This window comes from Colossoma macropomum, unplaced genomic scaffold (assembly GCF_904425465.1).
Source record: "Colossoma macropomum unplaced genomic scaffold, Colossoma_macropomum, whole genome shotgun sequence".
NCBI classification, from domain to species: Eukaryota; Metazoa; Chordata; class Actinopteri; order Characiformes; family Serrasalmidae; genus Colossoma; species Colossoma macropomum.
Window position 1 is genome coordinate 1,994,651 of NW_023496051.1, and position 23,380 is coordinate 2,018,030.

The window sequence follows — 23,380 nt, forward strand, 5'->3', positions numbered from 1 at the left end:
CAGTTATTACATACTCTACACTCATTTATTACATACTCTACACACAGTTATTACATACTCTACACTCATTTACTACGTACTCTTCACACAGTTATTACATACTCTACACTTATTTAATACATACTCTACACATAGTTATTACATACTCTACACTCATTTATTGCATAGTCTACACAGTTATTACATACTCTACACTCATTTATTACATACTCTACACATAGTTATTACATACTCTACACTCATTTACTACGTACTCTACACACAGTTATTACCTCACAATAACTTACTCCACACAGTTATAACATACTCTACACTTATTTATTGCATACTCTACACACAGTTATTACATACTCTACACTCATTTATTACATATTCTACACACAGTTATTACATATTCTACACTCATTTATTACATACTCTACACACAGTTATTACTTCACAATTACTTACTCTACACAGTTATTACATACTCTACATTCATTTATTACATACTCTACACACAGTTATTACCTCACAATTACTTACTCTATACAGTTATTACATACTCTACACTCATTTATTACATACTCTACACACAGTTATAACATACTCTACACTCATTTATTACATACTCTGCACACAGTTATCACATACTCTACACTCATTTATTACATACTCTGCAGTTATTACATACTTTACACTCGTTTATTACATACTCTGCACACAGTTATCACATACTCTACACTCATTTATTACATACTCTGCACAGTTATTACATACTCTACACACAGTAATTACATACTCTACACACGGTTATTACATACTCTACACACAGTTATTAGAATACTCCACACAGTTATTACATACTCTACACTCATTTATTACATACTCTACACTCAGTTATTACATACGCCACACAGTTATTACATACTCTACACTCATTTATTACATACTCTACACACAGTTATTACGTACTCCACACAGTTATTACATACTCTACACTCATTTATTACATACTCTACACTCATTTATTCCATACTCTACACACAGTTATTACGTACTCCACACAGTTATTACATACTCTACACTCATTTATTACATACTCTGCACACAGTTATTACATACTCTACACTCATTTATTACATACTCTGCACAGTTATTACATACTTTACACTCGTTTATTACATACTCTGCACACAGTTATCACATACTTTACACTCATTTATTACATACTCTGCACAGTTATTACATACTGTACACACAGTTATTACATACTCTACACACGGTTATTACATACTCTACACACAGTTATTACATACTCCACACAGTTATTACATACTCTACACTCATTTATTACATACTCTACACACAGTTATTACGTACTCCACACAGTTATTACATACTCTACACTCATTTATTACGTACTCTACACACAGTTATTACGTACTCCACACAGTTATTACATACTCTACACTCATTTATTCCATACTCTGCACACAGTTATCACATACTTTACACTCATTTATTACATACTCTGCACAGTTATTACATACTGTACACACAGTAATTACATACTCTACACACGGTTATTACATACTCTACACACAGTTATTAGAATACTCCACACAGTTATTACATACTCTACACTCGTTTATTACATACTCTACACTCAGTTATTACATACTCCACACAGTTATTACATACTCTACACTCATTTATTACATACTCTACACACAGTTATTACGTACTCCACACAGTTATTACATACTCTACACTCATTTATTACATACTCTACACACAGTTATTACGTACTCCACACAGTTATTACATACTCTACACTCATTTATTACATACTCTGCACACAGTTATTACATACTCTACACTCATTTATTACATACTCTGCACAGTTATTACATACTTTACACTCGTTTATTACATACTCTGCACACAGTTATCACATACTTTACACTCATTTATTACATACTCTGCACAGTTATTACATACTGTACACACAGTTATTACATACTCTACACACGGTTATTACATACTCTACACACAGTTATTACATACTCCACACAGTTATTACATACTCTACACTCATTTATTACATACTCTACACACAGTTATTACATACTCCACACAGTTATTACATACTCTACACTCATTTATTACATACTCTACACACAGTTATTACGTACTCCACACAGTTATTACATACTCTACACTCATTTATTACATACTCTACACACAGTTATTACGTACTCCACACAGTTATTACATACTCTACACTCATTTATTACATACTCTAACACACAGTTTTTACGTACTCCACACAGTTATTACATACTCTACACTCATTTATTACATACTCTACACACAGTTATTACGTACTCCACACAGTTATTACATACTCTACACTCATTTATTACATACTCTACACTCATTTATTACATACTCCACACACAGTTATTACGTACTCCACACAGTTATTACATACTCTACACTCATTTATTACATACTCTGCACACAGTTATTACATACTCTACACTCATTTATTACATACTCTGCACAGTTATTACATACTTTACACTCATTTATTACATACTCTGCACAGTTATTAAATACTGTACACACAGTTATTACATACTCTACACACAGTTATTACATACTCCACACAGTTATTACATACTCTACACTCATTTATTACATACTCTACACACAGTTATTACGTACTCCACACAGTTATTACATACTCTACACTCATTTATTACATACTCTACACACAGTTATTACGTACTCCACACAGTTATTACATACTCTACACTCATTTATTACATACTCTACACTCATTTATTACATATTCAAGTTTCTAGGTTATTTGTTATTTGCACAACAAGTCAGGACATTTATGCATTGAAATACTTGTGTTGAGGCTCAGCTGATCACTCTACAGATAGTAAACAAAGTAAAAATAAAAATACAAGAAAATTGAAAACTGAAATATATTAAATATATACAAGATATAAACAAAACATACACAAAATATAGAGACCATACATTTTAAAGTGACTTAAGTGACTCAGTGTTGTTGTTATTTAAAGTGACTTGGTGTTAAGGTGTTCTTGTCCATATCAGAGATATGATATAATAATAATGCTGACAGAGTGACTGAGTGAGATGGTAGTTGGTGAAGGACCCACAGCTTCACAGCTTGTTCAGAAGCCTGACAGCCTGTGGGTAGAAGCTGTTCATTAACCGGGTTGTTCCAGCCTGTATGCTGCGGAATCTCCCGCCTTATGGTAGGATGGTGAACAGGCCGTGTGCTGGGTGACGCTGTCTGACCGGATCTTTTTGATCTTCCTGATGCAGCGGGACTGGTAGACGTCCTGTAAGGCTGGTAGTTTGTTGCCTATGACGGCTTCTGTTGTTTTCACCACTCCTTTAAGGGCCTGGTGGTCGCAGGCGGTGCAGCTGCTGTACCGGACAGTGATGCAGCCCATGATGATGCTCTCTACGGTGCCTCTGTAGAAGTTGGTGAGGATCTGAGGAGGCAGGCCAAACTCCCTTAACCTGCGCAGGAAGAAGAGACGCTGACGGGCAGATCTCACAATAGTGTTGGCATGGAGTGACCAGGTGAGGTCATCAGTGAGGTGTACTCCGAGAAACTTCACACTGCTGACTCTCTCCACTTCTCTCCACTGAGTGGTAGGGGTAAAAAGAAGAAATGGGATTGGGCCCAAATCCTGTGATCAGCTGTAATGTCCAGCATTGACCGTTGGGGGTCAGAAGCGGTTCGCTGGCTGAGGGTTTCAGCGGCTGTGAGAGCAGAAGGAGAGAAGCGCCACTGCAGCGGATAAACAGCTCTGGAGGTAAAAACGCTCGGTGCCGTTTATATTTACGGTTCTTTAACACGGCCGTCACCACTACACGCTCCGCTCACAGCAGTGCAGCGCTGCGGCTGTTCCGCCGCGTGAAACAGAGGCGATGTGGTTTCATGAGGACCTGAATCTGTAGGAGAGCCGTTAGTGCGGTTACTATGGAGATCAGAGCAGATTAGCCTGCTGTGGAGATCCGCACGAGCCTTCAGGTCGATATTACTGTCGATATCTCAAATCTTAGTTACTACAGGACGATGCGATACGTCCTGTCGGTAACTTACGATTGATGTGATCGATTAGATCAGATTCCTCTAGATTAGTGGGTTAATATATGATCAGTGTGATCAATTAGATTCGATTTGATCAGATTCCTCTCATTATGTTACTGCACAACCTATATGATTGATCAGATTCGTTTCATTAAGTTAATATGTGATCCATATGACAGATTAGATTCCTCTCAGTAATTAATGTGATCCATATGATTGATTAGATTCCTCTCAGCAAGTTGATATACGATCCATGCGATTGATTAGATTCCTCTCAGCAAGTTAATATATAATCCATACGATTGATTAGATTCCTCTTAGCAAGTTGATATACGATCCATACAATTGATTAGATTCCTCTTAGCAAGTTGATTTACGATCCCTACAATTGATTAGATTCCTCTCATTAAGTTAATGTACGATCCATACGATTGATTAGATTCCTTTCAGTAAGTTAATATACGATCCATACGATTGATTAGATTCCCCTCAGTAAGTTAATATATTATCCATATGATTGATTAGATTCCTCTCAGTAAGTTAATATATGATCCATACGATTGATTAGATTCCTCTCAGTAAGTTAATATATGATCCATATGATTGGTTAGATTCCTCTTAGTAAGTTCATATATCATCCATATGATTGATTAGATTCCCCTCAGTAAGTAAACATATGATCCATATGATTGATTAGATTCCCCTCAGTAAGTTAATATATGATCCATATGATTGATTAGATTGCTTTCAGTAAGTTAATATATGATCCATACGATTGATTAGATTCCCCTCAGTAAGTTAACATATGATCCATACGATTGATTAGATTCCTCTCAGTAAGTTAATATATGATCCATATGATTGATTAGATTCCCCTCAGTAAGTTAATGTATGATCCATACGATTGATTAGATTCCCCTCAGTAAGTTAACATATGATCCATACGATTGATTAGATTCCTCTCAGTAAGTTAATGTATGATCCATACGATTGATTAGATTCCCCTCAGTAAGTTAATGTATGATCCGTACTGCTGGCTGGCTGCAGTATGACGTGTAGCTCCACCCATCCCCATCACGTCATTATTCTGTCTGAACTGTCTTTCAGTCTACAGTGTCTGATTTGGACTGTTAGTTTTTCTTATGCTGATACTGTCATTTTTTATTTTCCTCAGAAATAGTTTTAACGTTATTCTGCTATATTGTAAGAAGGCGTGGTTACACCTGGGAATACACGTATTGACGTCAGTTGTGATAACATGAGCACCATCTCCAACTTAGTTAACACGACACGTGGTGTCTTTTACGTTGAAGTGACATGTTAACGATGTACAAATTGAGCGTCAGTGGTGTAGACGTAAAAACCATTAATAAAAAAGAGCTAACCAAGGGCCCACTTAAGTTTTGCCTGTGGGGAGTCAGCGTGTGGGCTAATCTTACCAGTAGGTTGCTAACATATCACTGTTGTCGGAAGAAAATCTTGTATCTCCAAAATGGTAACTTTACAGCAGAAGGAAAAAACATACTTTACTTCTAATGTAAGTCAATGGAACCAGACTTTTTTCCAAGTCATTTTGGGTCATTTCTTCTGGTCCATTCATCGTGAAATTTACACACAATGTAAAGGACAACAGGCATTTTCGAATGATGTAAAAAACTGAAAAACGACAAAAATGGAGATTTTCTTCCGTCAGCAGCGATATGTAACAGAACTTAAGCGTATGCAGCCTACCGTTAGCTAGCTTTATTTTCAGGCTATAGTCGGAACTATAAGCGGAATTTGTCATTAAATTTCGTGAGTTACGTGAGCTGCACTTTTATTGCTGATACATTTACACTTACTGGACAAACTGGATATCCAGGAAGAAAAGCCCCCTTTGCTTTTGCTGCTTTCAGGCTCTGTTTGCTAGATTTGCAAGTTCACTGAAGGCAGTCTGTAGCTGCGTCCCAATTCAGGGGCTGCATCCTTCGGAGGCTGCATTTGAAGGCCGATTGCGCCACAGCGGCGCGACTAGGCCAGGCCGTCCCATTTCGAAGACTCCTAAATATGCAGCTGAGAAATGTGTCCTTCCTTTCAGTGGCAACGAAGGGTCCAACGGGTGGATCCTTCGCCTGCAAAATATCCCGAGGTTCACTGCGAGCCGAGGATTCGAAACATGGTGGCGTCAGCAGAAGAGCGAATGGCAGATATGGAGCACAATGTTAAATATAAATACTGGGTGTAAACTGAGGCGAGTAGCTATTAAAATCCCAATCTCATCAGTCGCCGGCGGTGAAGCATCTCCAGCTCCAGTAAATGAAAACGTCTTTAAAGAACTTTAAAAGAACTTGACAGGAGCGGCGTTTCGGTAAGGGCGGGAACAGCGGTGCTGTGACGCAAACAGGAAACCTGCAGTAGAGCAGAGCGTCTCATTTCGGTTCAGCCTTCGTGGGTCTACACAGCTTTCGTAGACCGTATCCTTAGAAGGACGCAGCCCCTGAATTGGTACACACTGCGTGACATGCTTGACCTTGGTTTTGGGAGAAGGGGGCGGGTCTACCTGATTAATAGACGTATCTGACTTCAACTGTCGTCTCTACTGAGCAAACTGTGGTTCCAGATTTGACAATGGTGGAGGAATTTTGGCTTCTTTTCTATAGAACTTTTGCTAACTTACTGCAATGGCTAAGTTAATCACACACACACATTTTCTAAGCTGCCTATCCAGCAGGGGGTGCTGGAGCTTATCCCAGCAGTCATTGGGCAGGATGCAGGGTTAAAGCAGCACTATGTAATACTTAAGCAATAGAACATGAGAGGGAGGGTGTTATTGCAAAATAACATCACGGCTGTGATTTGGTTGCAGGCATGAGCCGAATATACAACAGTTAAATAAATAAAGTAATAAATTAATAAACTGGGCTGTGAACGCGGCGTTTAATATGTTTTAATGTTCGCAGTTCCTTCTGCCAAATCAAAGTTCTTTAACAAGCAGCTTGTTGCTACGTCAGAGTAACGAGCTCCGCCCACTCTGCTCAGTCTGCTGTAAGCTTCGCCTTTTGAAGTACAGGCTGAGCCATAAAACTGCCGCAATATCAAGTTCAGCTCAGTTTTGTGAGTTTCTGCCAGATCAGTATTAATGTTGTTTTGTTCCAGCCAGTCTGTAAAGCATCTTACAGCCCGTTTAGTTTGGCGAATGGTGTTGGGTTCATTTCTGGCTGATTCCAGGTTGTTTAGCTGTTCTTCTGTCTCAGCTGCCGACTGAAAAGCTGCTCAGTGGTGATGACAGTTTGGGAATTTAGTGTCGTCTCATCTTCAGAGTCTGACCAAATCGGCTGTCGGTCAAATGTAAAATCTTAAAAGTGTCCATTTTCTGTTTGTGGCAAAGTAAGAAGTGAAAACGTTCAGATGGCTTGAGCGTCTCCTACAGCTGTCAAAGTCGTTGCTTAGCAACGGCATCTCAGTGGAGTGATAGTGTTGGTGCAAAAAAACATGACGTTATGGTGAAATAACAGCAGTTAGACGCTTCTCAACCAATCAGCTTGCGTGGCCGGAACTAACTGTTGTATATTTTTGGTTAAAACTGAAAGTAGCAGAAGAAAATAAAACACTAAAATATGGTCAGCGCGCGCCGCTGAGAGACGCCTGAAATACTCATTTAAGTCCAGGACGGATTTGGAGCGGGTTTTTCAGATCACGTGATACGTCTTTGCGCATTAACGTCTCACGCACAGACTCAAAAAGAAGGTCTGGTTCGATGTTTATGTCTCTAATGTAAAATCAACAATATACTGATGAAGATATGATGACAATAGACTCATTCACAAAAGTCAGATTCATCTGCTTGTGGGGGTCCGAAGCACAACCGACGTTACTTGCACATCATGTGCAATTACATATTTCCACCAGAGAGGTCTCCAAATCCCCAAATCTGTGTGGCTTTAAAGGGGAATTCCTGCATTTTTTCAAAATTTCTGAATAATCCTTGAGATGTGAGTCATTCAGAGTGGTTTGATGTGAAGTGGTTCACTGTAGAGAAATGTACAGATCCAGGTTTCTTTACAGTGGTGGTGATAGGAACCAGGGGTCACAATGTCTGCAACACTAATACAGCAGTTTAATTTACTATCCAGAACCACCACTGAACCTACACAACCTCTGAGTTTTATGTGTAACGTTGATGATGGCAAAATAGTCGTAAATCTGACTATCCTCTGGGGACTATTTTGCCTCACAACACCCTGCATGTACCTCTTCCCCATTAATGGATTGAAATAATTGGATAAAAAAAAATTTTAAGCCAAAACATTTTCACCAAATGATCATAAAACAATGTGTCAGAGATCAGGCAGTGAGTTCATAACCATTTCATGTAATAACTTTCTGTGAGGGAGCTTTTAGAGGCGTTAAACTGATGTCTGGTTCCTATCACCACCACTGTGAACAGTTCTGACTCTGTAAGTTTCTCTAGAATGGATAATTTCAAATTAAACCACTCTGAGCGACTTTAACTGTGTAGAATTTTTGACAAAATGGATGGAGTTCCCCTTTAAAAGCTTGGGGTATCATTTTTATTAACCTCTTGTTCTCCAGGGTATATTTTGGTTTGTCCATCTGAATTTTCATGACCAAATCGTAAGGCAAATTATTCAGTAACTGCATGAAATAAATGTAATTTCTTATTTTATTTATTTATTTATTTATTTATTTATTTATAAAAGCTCCCTTCAAATGAACAGAACATGTTTTATGATCACACATATTGCTATATCCTTACAATTTACTGCTGAAAGCCAAAAATCTTAGTTGCTCTTTGTATTTTTTTATAAAAATAATTTTTTACAGGGCAGATCACTGAAGAGACGCCATCTGTTTATAGTTTATAGCCCAGATTTGTGGAAAAACGGGTCGACTTTCAGTAGACAAAAAAATTCAGCTTCTTTTATTATAAGGGTTTAAAATTACATCACCCATCTATTTGACTGGAAAGAAGACACTTACAGCTCTCATATGACCCCCACCTTTTAAATGTAGCTTATGAAATATGACAGTTATGAAGAATATGACGAAGTGCGTTTTGGAACCACTGGTGGTCTCAAGGAGTTGAAAAGGTTTTTAAAATCACTACTACTGTACAGATAAGCGGTTTAGATGATGGGTGGGGTGGGGGTACTACTGTACAGCATAAACATCTCACTAACTGTGGCAGTGTAACCACAGTACCCAGCTTTCAGATCAATTATTAACAGCCTTTTTCTTTCTTTCTTTGTTGAAAGGTTGGAGAAGCACGATGCCTGAGGTCAAGTCGATGTTCAGAGAGGTTCTGCCCAAACAAGGTAAACTGTTTCAGCGCAGTGTTACTGAGGTCTCTGTAAGTGTCTGTTCTGGTTTGTATTTACAGCTCGACACAGAGTTTATTACATGCCTCACTGTTTGTTCCGCTTCCTAATTCGACTGAAAGGGTGTACAGATCCATGAGTTTCATCCTTCTGATTTAACCCATGTTCTAGCCCAAATGGAGTCGGGCAGCCAAGAGATGTTTGGTGTCTGAAGTTTGATGCTTTAGTTTCAGTGCTGGACAGTAACAAAGTAAATATAAATAGTTGCTGTACTTAAGTAGTTTTTCATGTACTTTACTGAAGTTTTTCCATTTTGGGGCGATTTTTTACTTTCACTCCACTACATTTCAAAGTCAAATATCTTTTTACTCCTCTACATTCTGAGAAATCTGTCGTTCCTTTTGGTTTATGTGTGTATAAAAGCGTAACATGTCAAAATGAAAGAAGCGTGAAGCAAAAACACCAATCAGGGCACAGCGCACACTTTGTTTTGAGCTTGTTTTGACCTGTTGGTCATACTGACCCAGTGCAGCACACGGTTCAACATCAGTGCAGCAGCGTAAAATTTTGGGAGAGTCTATTCAACAAAAATGATGAACTAACCTAACTTTGTGTAAATAGACCACAATATAGAAATATGTACACATATGCAGTCGTGACTGACGTGTCTTTTTTCTGAATTTATACAAACACTTTTTCATTTTATAGTAAATTTGTTTTGGCTAGTTTATGTTTATGAACAGAGACCTACAGACGCAGTTTAGTAAAGGAAACTCATTTGTGAATCTGAGTTTAAAGTTTTTATTAAACTTAAACTTGTAACTGAGTGTAAATAAATCTCAAACTGAAACTTTGCTTGTTTGTATAAAGTGATTTCAGAGCCACTCAGTTCTACCTGATGGAAACTGTTTACCTTCAGTGTTTTGTGCTTATGATAATTTTAATAGACGTCAGCGTCACTAATTAATGACATTCTATTAAAAGACTGGTTTATCAAGAGAGACACTGGAGTATTTTCACCTCAAATGAGTTGATGAAGCAGAGCCCTCACAGAGCAGGTACTGTTTGGGTGGTGGATCATTCTCAGCACTGCAGTAACACTGACGTGGTGGTGTGTTAGTGTGTGCTGCGCTGGTCTGAGTGGATCAGACACAGCAGTGCTGCTGGAGTTTTTAAACACTGTGTCCACTCACTGTCCACTCTGTTAGACACTCCTGCCTTGTCAGTCCACCTTGTAGATGTAAAGTCAGAGACGATAGCTCATCTGCTGCTGCACAGTTTGTGTTGGTCATCCTCTAGTCCTTCATCAGTGGTCACAGGACGCTGTTGGCTGGATATTTTTGGTTGGTGGACTATTCTCAGTCCAGCAGTGACAGTGAGGTGTTTAAAAACTCCAGCAGCACTGCTGTGTCTGATCCACTCAGACCAGCACAACACACACTAACACACCACCACCACGTCAGTGTTACTGCAGTGCTGAGAATGATCCACCACCCGAATAGTACCTGCTCTGTGAGGGTCCATGGGGGTCCTGACCACTGAAGAACAGGGTAAAAGGGGGCTAACAAAGTATCAGAGAAACAGATGGACTACAGTCTGTAACTGTAGAACTACAAAGTGCACCTATATAGTAAGTGGAGCTGATAAAATGGACAGTGAGCGTTGAAACAAGGAGGTGGTCATAATGTTATGCCTGATCGGTGTATAATAGATGAAATATATATGTATTTATATTATATATTTAATGCGCAGCCCAGCCCTCCCCAACACTTGAGCTATGTTAGTGTAGTCCATATCAGTCTATATAATCATTTTAAGAAATGAAACATGAGTTTAAATAAAGGCATTTTTGAGTTCAGGGGGTCTTTAATTAATCTCATAGACTTGCTTATGTGTTTTCTGACACTGTATGATAAATTATCATTGAAACAAATGGACAAAAGTACAGTAGCATAGTAAAAACCGTAGTAATATCCTCATATCTTGAATTTTGTCTATAATTTTGTCCATTTTAAAACAAAGTCTACGCAGACAGTTCTCACGATGCTACTTGCTAACATAAGCTTCCATTGCTTGTTAGCTAGATTAGCCTCAAATCAAACATGTCTTAGCTGATCATCTCCATTTGGGATTAAGGGGCATGTTGTCTTTATCTGATCACCATTCTTCCTTCACGTCCACCCGTGCAGGTCAGTTGTCCATGGAGGATGTTCCCGCCATGGTGCTGTGTAAACCAAAACTGCTGCCCCTGAAGTCCGTAACGCTGGAGAAGCTGGAGAAGATGCAGCAGGAGGCGCAGGAGGTGATAAAGCAGCAGGAGCTGGCCCTCAGAGAGCAGCAGCAGGCACAACCGGAGCAGGAGCAGGCTCAGTAGGGCACACTGTGAGGGGATGAAGTGCGCACTTCCATCATGACCTAATATCACAACATATCGCTGTAGCTGGAGCCCATCTGTAATGATCCATCAGCGCCAAGCCGTTCCGCATTGTTCGGTGTTCAGTTTGTAGTTTTGCTGTTTGCGTTACGTGATTATGTTTGACATCCAATAAGCTTCTCCTTTAATGTGAATGTGTTCGTGAATTCATAACGTCCTAAACTGGAGTTGATTGATGACAGGTGCAGTTTAGCTCCGCCCACCCACACTGAAGTTATAAGGAGTGTTTCAGCTGGGTTGATTTTTGAATGGTGCACAATAGAGTCAGCACGTGAGCACAGAGCTTAATGGGCCTCATTCACTAATATCTTAATATTAGTGTACTATTAAGACACTAATACTAACTAATATTAAGTTTGTTCTTCAGAAAAAAATCTACATCAGGGGCCGTACTACAGTCTGAGATCTGCTTTGTTGTCATGGCAACTTCAGTTAAGACTGAAGTTAAGGACAGAAGCCATTACAGAACAACAGTTGTTAAGTCTGTAATCTTGTCTTATGTCCAGATAAGAAAACCGTTTTTACAGAAGCATCTCAAGTTGCCAAAATATCCTAAATATTTTCTTAACTTTAAGATAAACCCCAGATCTGTCTTAACTTCTGTTTAACCGTCTGTTTCTATTGTTTTATATGCAGTGATGGGCAGCACAGTTCACTGTAACCAGCATAATGACGCTACATTTATCTACCCTGAAAACTGCTTTGACTTTGACAGTGTTTAAGAGCCCCAGACGCTGCAGACACGACCTCCACCGCCCCCCCCTTATCACCTTTGTGTGTTAATGTTGATGATAAAATATTACAGTGATGGTGGTGAATAATGAGGAGACAGAGCTGAACGTGTGTCTGTTTATTAGGAGGAATAACGTTAGCGCCCTCGGCTAAAGCGTTTGGGGAAATGGAGACTGAAACTGAGAGCGGCGACTCTGATAAACAGCACGAAGCGCTAAAACAATATTCTTAACTCTCAGTTTATCGCGCTTCAGTTTTGTTTGACCTTTTTTACCTCAGTAACGGTAGCTAACGTTAGCTGCCTGGCTAACTAACTTGATTACGTGTTTACGTTTCAGCTGTGCCGGTATGGTCGGTTGCTAGGCAACAGACACGACAGTTGATTGTCAACCTCAATCGAGTAAGTTAAGATTTCCTAACTTGAGATGAGAAAAGATGCTGTAAGATAAGATCCTGTAATACGAATTTGTGAGAGATCTTATCTTGACCTGTCAGACCTTAAGACAGGAAGGTAAGAATTTTCTGTAATACGGCCCCAGATTCACTACGTGTTCTTAAACCGGAGAACTGTTCACACCTCTGTGCTGTCGAGTGTGTGTAGATTCTGTTCTTGACTAAGCTACTGCTAGCGTCTAGTGCTAACAAGGATATTGAAGCAAAAACAGCTCAGATCTGAGTCTTTATCCTCTACATTTACCTCAGTGCTGTAAATTTACCTCAGTACTGTAAATTTACCTCAGTGCTGTGTCAGTGAGCTGGAATTTGCTGGGGGTTTAGCCTTCTCGCTAAGCTACTGCTAGCTTCTAGTGCTAACGAGGATACTGAAGCAAAGGTAGCTTAAGCTAACAGCTCCACACATGAAAAACAATCTGTTCTTACCTAAGAACCTAAGAACAAATCCCAAATTAGAAAGCACTGGTGAAAGTCAGAATCTTCATCAAAACTGCATGAATGGGTACATTTTTTTCTTAAGGACGGTTGGTGAAGGAGGCCCATTGTTGCTGTTGAAACAAACTCTTCTATCTCCATTTTTGTCATTTATTAGTTTTTTTTTTTCAACAAAATTTGAAAATAACAGCTTTTACATGATACATTTGAATAAAGACTGAGCCAATAGAAATCATCCAACATGCTCGCATTAATTTCCATATCAAGTTATGACTGTTTTTCCTTCTCCTGTGAAGCTCACATTTTGGAGATCGAGGTTTTGTTGCGACAGTGATGACATATCAGTCTTAAACGCAGCTTGTTTAAGTCTGAGACACTAAGCTTCAGCTTAACCCAGGTTTAGAGACTCGAGCTATGATTAATCTTGCACTATCTATGCACGATCAGTCTCGCCGCAGCCACTGTGTTTGTGCTTACTGGACTAAAACTTACTATAAATAACAAAAATCTAAAGTATGGTTCGTTTCCTCTGATAAAAGAGCGATATTTATTATGTGATTGACGCCATAAACTTCACTCAGGAGAAAAAGGAGGTCTAACTCTGCCAGAGGGGCGTTTTTATGACCACTTTCTAGGGCCACTTTTAATAAAAATAAAAATAGTAGACTTTGAGAATAAAACTGTAATATTTTGAGAAAAAAGTCGTACAGTATGATATTTTGAGACTGAAAGTCTTACTATTTTAAGGAAAAAAAGTCATAATATTAAAAAAAAAAAAAGTCATAGAATTACAACATTAAAGTGGCATTAATACAGGAAATATTGTGGCCAAAGGCTTTGCGAAGGGAAGCAGCACTTCCTCGTGAGGAGGTGGTTTAGTTCTACTCTCATATCGATTTACCCATAAAGAAACACTCAGTCTCCCTGTCTCTCCTGCTCATCAGCACCAGCCTGTTATTAGTATAAGAACCGGCTGAAACGGCGGAGCAGGAAACTGTTTATCTAGAGTAAAGAGCCAGACGGACTCGGAGGAAACTGTCTGTCTGTGTTGTTGAAGGAGAATCTCAGGCAGGGTCGTCTACACGGCTATCAGGAGCTACATCTCCCCCCATTCAAAGAGGGCATGAAGTTTCACACACAGTGAGAATGATAAAATGATTGTTCCCCAAAGAGACTGGAGTGAGAGGAACTCCGGCGCCAGTACAGCAACCGAGACCCCGACGCGTTATGGCAGCCCCCTACAGTTAGCCCACTTTACCCTCCAAATATTACGACTTCATTCTCGAAATATTACGACTTTTTTTCTCCAAGTCTACTGTTTTTATTTTTATTAACAGTGGCCCTAAAACGCTGTTGTACGTTTCTAATTGGTCCAAGATCCCGAACTTGACCAGTCCTGGACCAGGTTAGCTCAAAGCTGATGTAGCCCAGTAAACAGTGATCCATTGTCTAGCGATAGAAGATCCAATGTTAGAACAAACTAAGCTTTAAGTGAGCTGGCTGAGCAAGAAATCCTGCTTCGGAAAAGACAAACCAAGCTGTGAATTTACAAACACATCCATTAATATTCTGTATAATGTCTTCCTAAAGCATTATTTATATCTGGAGATTAAGTACTTTAAATTACACCATTACTACATGAAAAGTCTGGACCGTTTTCATTGCCATTGCAAAGGGGCGAACCATCATCTATCAACAAACCATCATCTCCTGAAGATATGACTGTGCTGCATGATCAGCTACGGCTTGTATGTAGCTTTTTGTAGATAATTTAGAAACACATTTCATTTATTTTCAACACCATTTGTCCTGAAATATGGCAACGTTTCAAATATAGACATGAATATTTATCCAAAATTGTGTCCTGTGTGATTTGGATTGGTATGCAGCTTCCAAAAAATGATCACAAACGCTGCAAAGTTGGATTTATCCAAAAAAAAAAAAGATCTCTGCAGTTCTGGTTTGATGGAGTGGTTAAAAACCTGTGACTCTACTTGGAGCAGCTGAGCTGTCCACTTTACTTTATCAGCAGTTTGAAAAGATGCAGTGCTGCTTCATGAGTCTTGGGGAAGGCCTGTGCAAGCCTTCACCCTCTCAGCTTGGCAGCACTGACCTAACTAGTGCGGTATGACTGAATCGGGGGGGGGTTGGGGATGCAGGTTACACCCTAAAGTCTGCTCCAGTCATAGAACCACAGCTGAAAGATCAATCGTTTTTAGATCAGAATCACAATTAAAGACAAAAAAAGAGAGTTCTTTGCAGTTCCCCAAAAAAGATGGTTCTTTAGTAAAGACAATCATTCTGTTTAGAACCATTAACACTCAAAGACCCATTTGGTTCTCTGCATGGTGAAATGGTTCTTCAGACTGATGGAGATTGTGTTGTATATGGTTCTATCTAGCACCAAAAAGGGTGGTACTGTTGTTTACGACATCAAGCTTGCAACAATAGAACATTTTGGTGCTAAAATAAAACCATTTTCAAAAGGGTGCTCTATAGAACCATCTACAACACATTCTCCAGAACTTCTTAAGCATGCAAATGGGACATTAAGTGTTTATGGTTTTATACAGAACCATTATTCTTACTAAAGAACCCTTGAAGAACCATCTTTAAGTGTGCAACATAGCAAAAACGTAAGTTTTAAGAGGGGAAGCTGCACCTAATAAGAGCTTATGAGCTGCCTGTAGATGAGTTAGACCAATCAGAGGCAACCAAACCTCCATGTGTTGTGACATCACAACCACAGCTTACTGGCAGTTTGGCACAGTACGTTCAGGGGTCGAGCCTCAAGCCAGAAAAGGTGGACATTCTGGTCTTCTTGGCCAAAATAAACCAGGCCTGAATCTCAATTTATAAATATTTTATATGTATATATATTTTGGAAGTTGTTGGAAAATCGCAACTAGATATTTTCCCCAAATTGTTCAGCCCTACATGGTGCTGCTGTTATTATTAATCTCGTACCTGTTACCCTCCATCAGTCGTGCTACACAATAAAATATTAATGTTATCAATACACAATATAACACTGATGTGCATGTTTAATAACAGTCATGCAAACGTTTGAACAACCCGGTCAAATTACATTATTTTGTTGTACTGAAATACGGCATTTTTCTGTAAATTCTAGTGCGCATTTAAGAGTTTAGTGTTTTGGGGGAAATATATAAAACATGCCATAACATTTGCACAGGCCACATTATGGTTCTTCCCAACATGGTAACTTCAGTAAATAAACAGTAATCGTGCATTAAAACGTGCAGTAGTGTGTTCTCTGTGGAGGATGTGTTAACTCACTTTCACTTTAATCATCAAAAACATGTAATTTGATCCAGGGTGCCCAAACTTGTGCATACAACTCTATTTTTAATGCGCTGTCCACCCTGTGAATGTCACCGGTCTAAGAGAATAGGGAGTTGTGGAGTAAACAGCACAAATATCATTTTTGTGTGCCTGTTTGTTATTCAATGCTACTTAGCTGTGATCGTTTGCCCAAAGAGCATCATGTGAATGTAGCGCGACTGGAAAGAAACACCACAAACTATTTTATTATTCTTCATTTACTTCTTCACCGTTTTAAACAAAGAGTGAGAACATTTGGTAAATTTCACCCACACCAATATTCTGAAATACAAAAATATGTTCTTGACAATAGTTTTTTGCGAAATGAGCCCAATTGGTTCACATTTCTCTGTATTGCCTGTTTTTTTTGTCATCAGTTGCATTCAGTAATGACATCTCTGTTACAGCAAGGCGGGGAAAAACAAAGACGTCAGCACAGAACAGAAAGTTTAGGCCTGTAGGAGGAAAAAAGAAAAACAGAAAGAAAGAAAGAAAGAAAGAAAAAGGGGACAACCCGTCCACTGAACTCCCTTTATAAAGCTCTCATGAACACAAACGTATCGGACTCTATAAATACTGCTGACTGGAGAACTGGGAGATGTTTCCACAAAGCCAGATTTCTTTGACTTGTTTTGCTGGATAAATTAAGCCAAGGGTCAATAATATCCAGTAAGAGACGGTAAGGTTAAGTGATGTCTCTACTGCCCCTGTTTTGACTTTTGGCTCAAAGTTATCCAGCTTATATTTGGTGAAAATGCCTCTGGAGTGGCAGTGAACTCAATACAAACATGGAATGACAGTCATTTCAAAAGTGTGGCACTTTCTGGGTTAGCTTATCAGGTCACCTCGGAGGGGTGTGTGTGCGTCTAAAATATCTCCTCGTTTTCTTTTCTTTTTTTCTTTTTTTTTTTAAGCGCTTGCGTTGCTCCTCGGTCACCTTCCCCGTGTGTAATAAGCTCTACATTCTTACTGGACAGCAGGAAAACTCTACCTAAACCTGTGGGACACAGAAATGTGGTTTTAGAACAGTAGCACTGGTTTCCCCGAACGTGAGATGGCCTCTGGGTCTGTGGAGCTTCAGTAGCTTTCGGGTTTGAGACGTCCGCCGTCTCCTTCACTCACGAACCTCTTCCGTCCTCTGGAAGAGAAAAAGCCTTGGCATGAGAAAATAGTGTTGAGTTCATAGTGGGTGGTCAATATGGCATTATCATTATCAGTGAGTGTGTATACATGCACTCAATAATCCGATCATAATCGGATTTCTGCAGATATCCGATTATTCAAATGGTCATGTAAACAGCGTACTCCGATCTAAAAATCCAATTAAGAAATCTGATAAAGAGAGCTGGATTTTAGCTCAGTATCAGATTTCTCAGTGCATGTGAACTCTTACTCTGATTTACTCGCATTTCTCAGTCTGAGCATGTGCGAAAACAGACTGTGGATGTTGCGAGACTCAGCAAAACACTTTTGGAGCGGCGCTGAAACCAAACATGAAAGAAAGGATTGAAATATTCTTCATCTTCTAGATGATGTTTGTTCGTATTTTCAGGTAAAGTGGTGCGATGTTTAAAAGCCGCAGTATGAAATTTGAGTTTTATGTTACGTTTACGTCACGTCTCCTTCTGTGAGTTTATTGGCTCATTGTAAAGAAATCTGATTACTGTCTGACTCATGTAGACCTGGAGTTTCCCCATTATCTGATTACTCAAGTGCATGTAAACGTGTTGATCGGATTACTGACAAAATCCGATTTTCTGCAGTTATCGGATTATTGAGTGCATGTAAACAAAATCGATACTACAGTATGGTAAAAATATAATATTGTGATACTTTTCACAATTTGATCATTTTCACGATGTACAATGTCACAATTATTTTTTCAGACATCTGATCAGCTGAAACTGAGAAAACAAATAAACCAGTAGTGCTACATTTTTAAAAACGCTATAAAAACTAAACACAATGATTTTTATTCAATATTTGGCATGGTGTGTAGCACTAAATCCAGTTAAACTGGACTCATTTTGCTCTCTGTATAATGAAACAGGCAGCTTGTCAGTGTTTAACAAGTACTGACGATATCGGCGACATGTTCAGTGAAGCATACTGTACAGTGACATAATTTCTCAGCATAACGCTATATACTGTCATATCGTCCAACACGTTTTCTGAGCATATCGTGGATATCGTCAGTACATAAACACTGACCAACTGCATGCATCCTTACAAAGAGAGCATCATTAGTCCTGTTTAATTGGCTTTAGTGCTGTGCAGTGTGTGAAAAGCTGAACAAAAATCAGTTTTTAACCATATTTATAGTTTTTGGCAGTTTTTTTATAAATGTGTTTTAAGTATAATCAAACTCATCTTTTCCACCTAGCAAAAAACTAATATTGTGAAATGTACTGTGAAAACATTTTCAAAACTGCAATACTGTATTTTTGCCATATCGCCCACCAACAGTTTAAGGCATGTGTTTATTCTAGTTACACTGATCAGCAGCTCAGCATCCATTAAACAATGAACTTATTTGTAAATGAATACGGCTGTGTGCGCAGCGTACAGTCTACGTAGTGCTGACCATTTCAACACGTTTCCTTGTGCTTTGGAAATGAGCAGAAAAGCTGTTTACCATGGAATTCACTTACAACAGAAGTTGCTGAATCCCGTCAGTAAATATTAATGCAGTAGACTTTAAACTATGATGTAAATAAGCTTTACTGGCTGTTTCTGTGTTTAGTAAGGCTACGTTCACATTAGCAGGTTGAAGCGGCACAAATCCGATTTTTGGCCCTAATGTGACTCAGATCTGATGTATGTTTCAGGGCTGTGTGGACACACATCTGATCTTTTCAAATCCAACCTGAGCCACTTTCATATGTGGTCCTAGATCAGATATGTATCCGATTTGTGGCCATGTGACCTTAATGTGACACTCAGATCTGAATTCATGTGTTTTCTCCACTGTGCGTCACCATCATTCAGCGTTACCATGGCAGCAGCGCCGAACAGAAGTGAAAGCCTGTAAACGGTGGAAAAGCAGCTCATCTCACCTTTTTCTCCTTCGTCTCGCTCTAATAATGAAGCTGAGAGCTGATCAGAGTTAATGATCTTCTCAGCGAAGCTCGTTCTGCTCGTTGGAAAACTACACATCTTTTTTTTTTGCTTTAAATTTCATTTTTGGGACATTTTCAGCTATGTTTGAGTCATTACATTTGGATGGAAAACAAGATTAAATGTTGTGATATAAATTATGCTTAACCTCTTTAACTCCTTGAGACCACCGGTGGTTCCAAAACGCACTGTCATATTCTTCATAACTGTCATATTTAATAAGCCACATTCAAAAGGTGGGGGTCATATGAGGCTGTAACTGTCTTCTTTCCAGTCAAATAGATGGGTGATGTAATTTTAAACCCTTGTAATAAAACAAGCTGAATTTTTTTTTTCTTCTACTGAAAGTCGACCCATTTTTCCACAAATCTGGGCTATAAACTGTAAACAGATGGCGTCTTTTCAGTGATCTGATCTGTACAAATTATTTTTATAAAATAACACAAAGAGCGTCTAAGATTTTTGGCTTTCAGCAGTAAATTGTAAGCATATAGCAATATGTGTATCATAAAACATGTTCTGTTAATTTGAGGGGAGCTTTTACAAAAAAATTAATTAATTAAAAAAAAATGACATTTATTTCATGCAGTTTCTGAATAATTTGCCTTATGATTTGGTCATGTAAATTCAGATGGAAAAACCAAAATATACCCTGGTCAAGAAGCGGTTAATGCAAAAGGGGGGGCCAGGTGGATATGGACCTGCAAGGCCAAAAAAAGGTCCATTTTGATTTCAGGTCGACTTTAAATACTTCAGCAAGCACTGATCTTCTGACACTAACAGCAGCAGAGAAGACAATACTAATATGATTATTGCGTATTAAATTTACGTCTTGTTAACCTCCATAATTTTAACAAACAGTAATAAAGTGTGATTTCCTCACCGACATGGACACAGGTCTCTGAGTTTGGTATCGATGACTCCAGTGCTAAAACTCTTGTCCACAAAGTGCTCCAGTATAGAGTACGCACTCGGTACGTCAATATTAATATCAGCAATATCCATATACACTCTCTCATAGCCCTGTCGGAGAGAAAAAAACAGCATTTATTAAACAGTGTTACCCTTTTTTAACACTGTTTTACTTCAACAGTGATGCTTCTCAGACTATGACACTGTCATTAGTACCAGGATCCAAATAGCACTGTATAACCTGTAGAGTTCGTACAGCCAAACCAACACGCAAGAGTGGAATAAGCACAGAAGTCAACTGACCTCTTGTGCACAAATGAGTAAAGACCGTTCTGAATGCGCTTCTTTTGCACTGTATTTCAATGATCTGACCAGCAGATGGAGCCATACCCTTCTCATCTGGTCCACAGTGATGACTGACGAGTCAAAGAGAGATTTCAGGAGCTTCAGGATCATCTGCAGTGTCTTCTCTCCTTTGGACTCCAGCACCATGACTATCGCCTACAAGCAGGAGAGAGTAGAACGTCAGGGTTTATTTCAGACCTTTTTAGTGAACAGTATTGGGGGTTTTGCCTTTAAAAACATGCTTTTTATACTGTTAAGTCTTCTTAGATGGCTAGTTATGATTATGTAGGTTAACGTGTGTCATGTGCATTCATATATTTCCCACTAAAATACTCAATACAGTGTTTGTGTCCGAAAAACAAATGAAACTATCAGCTTAGGATCTGTGCATCATGAATAAGCTTAAACCTATAACGGCCCAGTTTACCAACACACTTCAAGGGTTCTTTAGTAAAGAAAATGGTTCTATACAGAATCATGAACACTCAAAGAACCCTTTTACATGAATAAAGGAATCTCCGCATCGTGAAATGGTTCTTCAGATTGATGGAGACTGTGCTGTAGATGCTTCTATATAGAACATTTTTCTATATAGCACCAAAAGGGTTCTTCATAAGCTTGACATCATATTCTCCATCAATTTGAAGAAGAACCAGTTGATCATGCAAAAGGTTCTTTGAACCACTGAAGAACAGAGTAAAAGGGGGCTAACAAAGTATCAGAGAAACAGATGGACTACAGTCTGTAACTGTAGAACTACAAAGTGCACCTATATAGTAAGTGGAGCTGATAAAATGCACAATGAGCGTAGAAACAAGGAGGTGGTCATAATGTTATGCCTAATCAGTGTATGTATGTATGTATATATTATACAAATTACTTAGTTTATATATGCTTCTGCATTCTGGTGGATGAACAGTGTTGGCTGTGTGTTCAGTTACGGCAACGGCAGATGTTGATTTGGTGTAACATGACATCTATTTAGTTCTAGTGCATTTGTTATCATGGCAAATAGAATAGATCAGACTGAGTGATGGAAACTGAAACCGGACTTACACCTGGATAACAAAGCCAGAAATTATTACTACATTAAAACAAGAGGGGGAAAGAAAACAAGCAAAGATGATTATCATACTGATTCTGTGGTCACAGCTGTGGTTTCCAAACATATCCTTAAGAAACAAGTGGCCCTCTAAGCTTCTGTTCTGATCAGTTAACCCAATCGATTCAGGCACTGTGTAATCAATCACTAATCACCCAAGTCAGGCAGTGTTTGGTGAAAACTAATTCTCACCAGTTCTGTGTGATAAGACCACAGTCTGTCATGCTAAAGCAAAAAGCAGGCCAGCACTGTTACCTCATAAACAAACTCATGATGGAAGTGAGGGACCTCCAGCTCCCTCAGACATCGCTCCGCCTCCACCGTGTCACCGGACAGCACGTACTCCTGCAGCAACAGGTTCACCTGCCACAGTGAGGGATACATGTCTGTGAGCAGCTCTTCAACAGCAGCATGCAGAATCGGAACAAGTAGATTAAGGAGCGTTTAAGCCCGATAAGGCTGTTGTAAAGCAATAATACAGGTGGGAGGGTAATCAAACAGTTTTCTCCTTACCCAGATGTTCTGAGCCAGTCAGAGTTATCTATAACAAATGTTGTACAGTAGCAGTAGCAGCCTTTTCTACACCTGAATTTTGTCCATATTTATAGATAACACTGTGTTACACATTGTGGCTGGGATGTAACAGAATTCAAGCATTGAGAATACACAGAAGCATCTGTATTCAGTCTGTTACATTTGTAAAGGCAGTATTAATCTCAGTGTTACTGAGCTCTGCTAAAGCCTGAGTAGACTGATAAATCAATGTGATCAGTTATTAATCTCAGTGTTACTGAGCTCTGCTAAAGCCTGAGTAGACTGATAAATCAATGTGATCAGTTATTAATCTCAGAGCTCATCTCTTCAGTAGTGAACATGTTCATGACTGATAAACCTAGTATCGGTGTTGTACTGGACTCAATCATGTGTTTCATGGCAAGTTCCATATGTCATTAACTGAAAATCACAGTTACTCACTTTGCAAGATATTGTTATTGGGAAATGACTACTGGTTTGCTTTGTTCACAAGACAGCTGTGGAATTGTGGGAGCAACAGAGGCCTG

At 39.0% G+C, this 23,380-nt stretch overlaps 2 protein-coding genes across 2 annotated transcripts in view; one reads left to right on the forward strand and one right to left on the reverse strand.

Annotated features, from left to right (window-relative positions):
* Window positions 1-3,773: 3,773 nt before the first annotated feature.
* Window positions 3,774-15,355, forward strand: bbip1 (BBSome interacting protein 1). Its single transcript, XM_036565211.1, has 3 exons — window positions 3,774-3,848; window positions 9,382-9,441; window positions 11,634-15,355. The coding sequence occupies exons 2-3, from the start codon at window positions 9,396-9,398 to the stop codon at window positions 11,816-11,818; spliced, it is 231 nt and encodes a 76-aa protein (XP_036421104.1). The 5' UTR covers window positions 3,774-3,848; window positions 9,382-9,395; the 3' UTR covers window positions 11,819-15,355.
* A 1,690-nt stretch (window positions 15,356-17,045) lies between these two features.
* pdcd4b (programmed cell death 4b) overlaps window positions 17,046-23,380 on the reverse strand; it is a 30,212-nt gene continuing 23,877 nt past the window's right edge. The window contains 4 exon segments of the mRNA XM_036565200.1: window positions 17,046-17,981; window positions 20,844-20,983; window positions 21,263-21,373; window positions 22,575-22,682. Of these exon segments, the coding sequence (XP_036421093.1) occupies window positions 17,921-17,981; window positions 20,844-20,983; window positions 21,263-21,373; window positions 22,575-22,682 (420 nt within the window). The 3' untranslated portion in view covers window positions 17,046-17,920.

Bases quoted from the DNA above. Each gene is read 5' to 3' on its own strand.
- bbip1 (XM_036565211.1), top strand. From the start codon at position 9,396: ATGCCTGAGGTCAAGTCGATGTTCAGAGAGGTTCTGCCCAAACAAG. The intron at 9,442-11,633 runs GTAAACTGTTTC...CCACCCGTGCAG, and splicing joins AGAGGTTCTGCCCAAACAAG to GTCAGTTGTCCATGGAGGAT.